General features: G+C 48.2%; 1 protein-coding gene and 1 long non-coding RNA gene across 3 annotated transcripts in view; one reads left to right on the top strand and one right to left on the bottom strand.

Annotated features, from left to right (window-relative positions):
- Window positions 1–804: 804 nt before the first annotated feature.
- LOC149323625 (uncharacterized) lies at window positions 805–4,788 on the bottom strand. Its single transcript, XR_016277309.1, has 3 exons — window positions 4,542–4,788; window positions 3,131–4,461; window positions 805–1,333 (listed from the first exon to the last, which is right to left on the bottom strand). It is a non-coding gene; the product is annotated as an uncharacterized LOC149323625 (long non-coding RNA).
- Window positions 4,789–5,483: 695 nt separating this feature from the next.
- LOC149323624 (very low-density lipoprotein receptor-like) overlaps window positions 5,484–7,114 on the top strand; it is a 28,952-nt gene continuing 27,321 nt past the window's right edge. For both annotated transcript variants that reach the window (XM_089490215.1, XM_089490209.1), the window contains exon 1: window positions 5,484–5,653. In XM_089490215.1, coding sequence (XP_089346341.1) covers window positions 5,581–5,653 — 73 coding nt within the window. In that variant the 5' untranslated portion in view covers window positions 5,484–5,580. The remainder of the gene's footprint in view (window positions 5,654–7,114) is intronic.

The following is a 7,114-nucleotide window of genomic DNA, read 5'->3' as shown; positions in this document are numbered from 1 at the left end:
GGGCCTGGATTTTTTGCCACATGTCCATCCCTGACTACTCCACCATGCGACATCGCTTATTCATAACATAGGCGCAATACAGACTGCCCCTTTTCTTGCCGGGTTGGGGATAGGGCAGCCTCAATGGCAGCCCAGAGACCCCAACCTGGGTGTAGCCATGGAAGAAAGGGGCCGCCCAGCCCCTTTCTCCCATGGCTTCGTTCCCGCAACCACCTGGTTGCCACGGGAATGAAGCTTGCAGCGCTGCAATGAAAAGAAGCTGCCTAGAGCAGCTTCTTTGTTGTAGTGCCACAACCAGTAAGTGGTGCCATCATGACAGCACTTCCTGTGCACCATGTTTGGGCGCTCAGCGGTGGTGCCAGCATCATGGCGGCCCCCGTGTAGATGGGAGGCTGCCATGATGATGCCACCGCTACATAGTAGGGTTGCGGAGTGTGCCCCCGGGCGACCCTACTACGTGTCCAGGCTGGCGCAAAGTGCTGTTCTGGACCGGACCTCAGTTAATACCTGACCTAGCCCATAGCTTTGAGGAAAGTTTTATTAATAGTCATTAATAGTCTCCCTGAATAAATGTTTTGCAGTTTAGTTATTATTCCATTATTATATGCTCTCATGGAAAAAAGTGAGTCAGAATTGGCTTAAATGTGTGGACATGGTATAGTTCATGACAGAAATTTCCAAACAATATAAAAGGCAAAAAAATCTGATCATCTACTGTTTTGAACAAAGTGTTTAGAGTAAGTGTACAGTGTGCAGCAGTATTAATCATGTCAATCTTCCACCACAAGTGACTTGGTACGCAAATTCAATCTCCATTCTCTGTTTTATGCAGAATAATGAGCATTATCCATACAGCAGTCTGCCGACAGTATTGAAAAGTTCTGTGACAAAGATTTAGAGGCCGGTGTCAATAATCAATCCAAGAGCTTGTCTGTGTGGTGATGATGGCAAGCTCTTTTTCAAAAACCAAAAAACTCTGGGTCATCCACAACACAAGTAGTAGCTGGTATTCACTGTTTATAGTTCTAAATCCCTAGTTCATCTCTGAATATTCCTTAATAGTTTGATTTGTAAAACAAACCTACTACAATTTCCTTAACAGCCACTTCAATTATAATAAGGAAAACAGTGTTCGTAATTAAAATTCCTATCGTGATCTGAGACACATCGTCTTTCTTTAGTTGGATGTCCATGACAGATGCAGAAAGCAAAGTTAATGATGATGCACACCTTGGATGATGCAATGTCTCTTTCCCCCACAGCCAGTTTCCGGAACATTGTCTCTGCCAGCTAATTAATCTTGTTTCTGGGAAACGTCCATATCTTCCATTGCCTGCAATCATCCAAAAAAATAAAATAAAAATGAATCATTCACAATGTCAAAATACGTTCTGAAATAAGAACTTCCATTCCTACAGAACAGGGCTCATTAACGTAGCCCCGAGGCTGTTTTTATGACCCTACTACTTTTTCAAAAGGGAGACTAGGGAGATTATCACACCAGGGCCAATTCAGCAATTATTGCGGTAGTGAAAGCTAATGTGTAACAGTAGTGCTATAGAGCTCGATATTTTTGAAATCTCACAATAATTGCAACATAACAACCAAATAATATCACGATCTGCACCCATCCATGAATGAATCATTAATACACTGGATTAATACATTGAAATTGACCATTTTGCGCATATGTTTCCTCACTATGGCGCATATCTGCAAATCATGTTTTCATCCCGCACAGAATAAAATACAATAAAATAAAATTTATTACTTCACCAAAATCATGCCCCATATCACAAAGGAAGACTGAAATCCACTGCAAGACTGATCCTAGCAATGAGAACAGATTACCTCCACCAAAATGCAGTCTATGTCCCTGGTTGCTTCCCCAACAGTACTAATGCACCCTTGCAATTGCGCTTCATTCATGCTATTGAGAAGCCATTCATGGGACTTCCGCCTGAATGGTTTGTTGCAGGAGCATTGTGGGTTCTTTACAGGAGAAGTCCTGGATGAGCATGACATTGTATGAAAACCTATGTCGGGAGTATGCCTTTTACTTCCTGTTTTTCCCCCCCATCTGATAATCTCCGGAGACTTATGGCTGTAGAGACTTCCAGGAAGTACAATTCCTCACCAACACAAAGTGTGGGTGCCACACTTTATTTTAGCAGAAATCCCCAAGCCCAAAACCCATAGCTTAAAAAAAAAGAAGAAAAATTGATCTAACTGTGTTCTTTCTCTCTGATATGTTCGGGCTGTATACCCATAAAGTGCTTACTAAGAAAATAATGTATGTAATGCATCTATTGATTATTGCTTCTGCAAATTCCAGCCAATGGCCTGTTACAGACTGCCAAAATAAAGCTGCTTCGGGTCTCTTTGGAGGTATGCTATTTAAATAATGCATGGGTCCTAAGAATCTGGAGGTCACGCCAAAGCCACACTCCATCCCCAAGCACTGGAGTGCAGCTTTGGTGCAGCTTCCGGATTCTTAGGATGCATGCATCATTTAAACAGCATACCTCTAAAGAGACCTGAAGCAGCTTTATTTTGGCAGTCTGTAACAGGCCTTTGTCTTCTCTCCATCCTCTTCCAGATAAAGAAAGTGATTATTCAGTGACCTAGGACAGGAAAAATCCTTTTCCAATAAAACACAGATAAGTGTGGCGTAGTGGTTTGAGCACTGGACTCTGGAGACCAGGGCTCATATCCTTGCTCAGCCATGTAAATCCACTAGGTGACCTTGGGTAAGTCATACTCTCTCAGCCTCCAAGAATGGCAATGGCAACCCCCCTCTGAAGAAACTTGCCAAGAAAGCCTCATGGTGGGGCTTAGGGTTACCATAAGTCAAACAACCTGAAAGCACAAAACAACCACCACCACCACTACCACCACCAAGTAGAAGGGCTACTATTCTATGTCCCGGCAAGGTCTAACAGACAAGCTAAGTTGTTGGCTTCTGGTGGGGTCATCCTGGATTATTTTTGCAGTGTGTATGCAACTCCAGAGTCATATAGTCCAATGCTTGAACCACTACGCCATGCTGGCTCTTGTGGCATATATGTTCCTAGGAAAGTGCACTTGCAAACATGCATTAAATAACTATTTTTAAAGAATGCCTTGTTACCATAAGAAAAGCCACAAGTTCCTTCCTCTTCCTGTTTGGAATGATGCCAGTTAAAGATCTTCCTGCTAATATCAACACGGGTTGGATATAACTCAAAAGAAATAAGCACGCCTGCTTCAATAAAGTGGATAGTGAAACAAGAACCTGCTAAACCTGAATCTGTTTGCACTTAAAGAATCCAACAGAAGTCAATGATACCGATGCATTTTGGAGTGGTTTCAGGATCTTCTCTCTTCTCAAAGCCTACCATGAACAAAATGCATTTTATTCTGTTCTCTCTTTTTATTTCACTTTCTTCCTGCTTCATGGCCTCTAACTGAATGTTCAAGTGCTACAAATGAACATCTTTCTCATTCAAAGGCAAGCTACAGCTTTAATTATAGGATCCCTCCGTGCCATTTTATAAAATTAACATTTAACTGTAATCTTAGACAAGAGAAAGCAGAAGTAATCCTTTTCTGCTTCAATAGAAGGGTCAAGTCTCGACTCAGAGGGCCATGCATGAGAACATATCTGGCATTCAATCTCTTTTTCTTAGGATCCAAATACATTTCCAAAAGAAAAACGTAAAAGCCACATGGCTTTCTATGCTTTGAAAACTAGCTTGAACAAGATCGCTCTATTTAACAAATAAACAATACACCTGCTACTTTGCAGAATAAGGATTCGCAGAGGATATTAAAGCAGTCTTATAAATGCTTCCCATAGAAGTAAGTCCTTCTGTGTTGAATTGCTTTATTTCCAGGTAAGTGGGCCCAGGATAGAAACCCCACAAATGTAATCATGTGCTGAAGCATTGAGCTGGAAGTCAAGAGCACTGAATTCCCTGTCACTGACTTATGAGGAGAGACTCCAAGGACTGCAATCCTAAACAGATCTACTTCAAAGGCAGGCTCCTGGAAACTGCCATGGCGGACATGGAGGGCTGGATGGCAGTGGGCGCAAGCCCAGTTTACATGGATGGATGGAAATAGACGCAATCTTAATTCACTTGGATGGATGGATGGATGGATGGATGGATGATGAGTGCAATCCTAATTCACACTACATCACTCCTTCGACAGTGCGGGTGCCGCCTGAGCGCCAGGCTTGGGATCCCTGCTGGGTGGCCTTGGCCTAGTCACACTCTCTCAGCCCCAGAGGCAGAGGGTGGCCATCAGTCCCAAAGGAGGAAAGGACACAAGGGGACCCCATGCCCTCTGCCGCAAGGAGGACAAGGCCCCGCCAAAGGGAGGACCTTCCAGGGAAATGGAGGACAAGACCAAAGCAAAGCTCCCAAAGCTCCTGGAAACGTAAACCCAGGCTTCTGCATCCTACTCGAAGTGGAGGACCTTCAGGAGAAGTGGAGGACCTTCAGGAGAAGTGGAGGACCTTCAGGAGAAGTGGAGGACCTTCAGGAGAAGTGGAGGACAGGTCCAAAGGAAAGCTCTAAAGGCTCCTAGAAATGTGAAAATGTCAATCTATGCTTGAGTCAGGATCTGAAGAGAGGACCTTCCAGACCAACGGAGGACATGCCCCAAAGAAAGCTCCAAAGGCGGCTAGAAATGGAGTCCTATGCTTCCTTAAGTCATGATCAAAATGGAGGACCATGGAGACAAGTGGAGGACAGGCCCCAAGCCAAGCTGCCAAGGCTCCTAGAGGTGGAAATCCCTGCCTCCTCCTCCTCCTCCTCCTCCTGCCCCGATGGAGGGCCTTCAGGAGAGGCGGAGGACGGGCCCAAAGCAGAGCTCCCAGGGCTCGAGTCCTGCTCCGGATGGAGGACCTCTTCCAGGCAGATCGATCCTATAGAGAGATAGAGCCAAGCTCCCAGCGCAGAAGGGAAAGGCCGGAGGAGGGCGCGTCCGGGAAAAGGAGGGCGCTGGGCCGGCCTCACCTGGGCCTCCTCCTCCTCCGGAGCCCCACCTGCCCCGCCGCCACAGCTGCGCCAGGTTTAGCCAGGAGGAGGAGGAGGAAGAGGAGGAAGGCAGGCAGGCGGCGGGGATTGGCGGCGCCAGGGAGCCAACCAGAGGACGGCCAGGCGCCCCTGACTCACAACACACTCACACAACACAACACACACACACACTCGGCCGGGCAGGCGAGGGGCGGACCGTATAAAGAGCCAGGCGGCGGCGGGCCTTCCTCTCCCTCACCTTCCTCCTCCTCCTCCTCCTCCTCCTCCGCGGTGCTCTCTGCGCCCAAGACGCCCCTGCAGCCCCCTCCTCCTCCTCTTCCTCTACTGCTCTCTCCTCTTCTTCCCATCTCTCTCCCCCTGCTATTCTTGCCTTCCTCCTTTTCTTCCCCTCCCTCTTCTCTCCTTCCTCCTCTTGTCTTTCCCTTCCTTTCTTTCCCCCTGTCTTCTTTTCTTCTTCCTCTGCTGGGCGTCTGGAGGAGGAGGAGGCGAGAGGGAGAGCCCCTCCAGCCTTCCCTGGGGCCCGGGCTCCTGCTCCTGCTCCTGCTCGGGGCCCAGCATGGCCCTCTTCTCCGGCCGGGGGCTGGGGCTGGGGCTGCTGCTGGCCCTGGCTTGGCTCCCCGGAGGACGCGGTGAGTAGCAAGGCTCTTCGGGGCTGGCTTTCTCCGGTGGGAGCCCTGGGAGAGGACCATCCGCCTTGACAGCGCTTGAACTGGCCTGGCTCAAGGCCGAGGGGGGGGGGGGCGTTCTGGGCAGGCATTCATTCATTGTCCTGGGTTGAGGCAGGGCAGTGAAAGGATCCCCCGCAGTTTCTTCCTCTCCCCTGGCCCCAGAAGGGCCGAGGGAGAAGGGCTGCCTTTGCTTTGCCAGGGTGACTTTTCTTTTCCCCTTTGCCTTTCCTCCCAAGGAGTCAGGAGGGCCTTTGCTTACAGCTGGCTCCTTGGCAGCGCTGCCTTGCCCCCTCTGGGGCTTCCCATCCTTTTGGAGGCACCGAGCCCCTCTTTCTATGGCAGAGCCCCCGAGAGGCTTTCCTTCCCTGGAGGGAGTTTATTATCACACCAAGGCAGTCAGAGGTTTAGCCCATGAACTGCACATCGCCATTTCACACGACGTCGTGCAAAACCCACCACTGAAGTGGTCACAAAGAAGCATTAACAGGCATCTTTTTCCTTTCGGGATTTCAGCCACAATGCATTTCCGACATCACTTTATTTGTGCCATTGTGTGCAATAACCATTCGCACAATTACTTGCCGTTTCTGCTTCATTTTCAGGATGCTTTAAATGCGCTTTAACCTCTCTTTAATGCCAACATCAGCCCCAGTGTGATCAACTCCTGTGACTTACAAGTTAATGGTGTTTAGGAGTATATCTTCTTATTCTGTAATTCGTTCAGTTTTTATTTCTTTCATTTGGCTTGAAAGGCACCTGGGAAGTACATATAGAGCCCTAAGGGCTCCTCAGAGCATTGGTTGGCAACCCCTGGCTTCAGGTAGCTCAGCTGCCTGACTTTTGCCCGTCTGCCTGCCAGCCAGCAGGAGATGGACAACCCTTTAGGCCTCAGGTGTTATCAAAGCTTGGATGTCTGCCACTGATAAGGAGAAGCGCTGGGTGATAAGAGTGCCGTCGTTGAAAGAAAGGGGACTGGCTCGGGTACAATTTGGTAACTCTGCTGGGACTGGCATGGGCTTGGAATGGCAGTGCCAGTCCTTCTGGTAGGGACTGTGTTGTTTGGGGTGTGGTTTTAACCTGCCCTGCTGTGTTCAAGCCATGTGCCTCTTAAAAACATTATCTAGCTTTGGCTGGATAAAACTGAGGAAACCAAACTGCCCCTTGAAGCCACACTGTTTCTCTAAACTTGCTCCCTAGAGTAGGAAGCTGGAAAGATAAGACTGGGAAAGGCTCAGAGTTTGTGCTGCGCAGAGTAACCAGCTTCCTAGCTTTGCAGTTATTACTGGCTTTTGGTAGGCCTGTGTCAAGACCATTCCCCTCAGTGGGGTAAGGCTTACTCTGAAAAGTACTTAATGGTGAAATCTGGCCTGTTTGTCTCTGCCAGATCAAACTGTCTGACCCTTAAACCAATCCCGGGTGGCA

The sequence above is a fragment of the Sceloporus occidentalis genome, unplaced genomic scaffold (genome assembly GCF_023333645.1).
Source record: "Sceloporus occidentalis isolate IW3139 unplaced genomic scaffold, rSceOcc1.0.p SCAF_1, whole genome shotgun sequence".
In the NCBI taxonomy this organism is placed as follows: Eukaryota; Metazoa; Chordata; class Lepidosauria; order Squamata; family Phrynosomatidae; genus Sceloporus; species Sceloporus occidentalis.
This window is presented reverse-complemented; position numbering and strand designations above follow the sequence as displayed.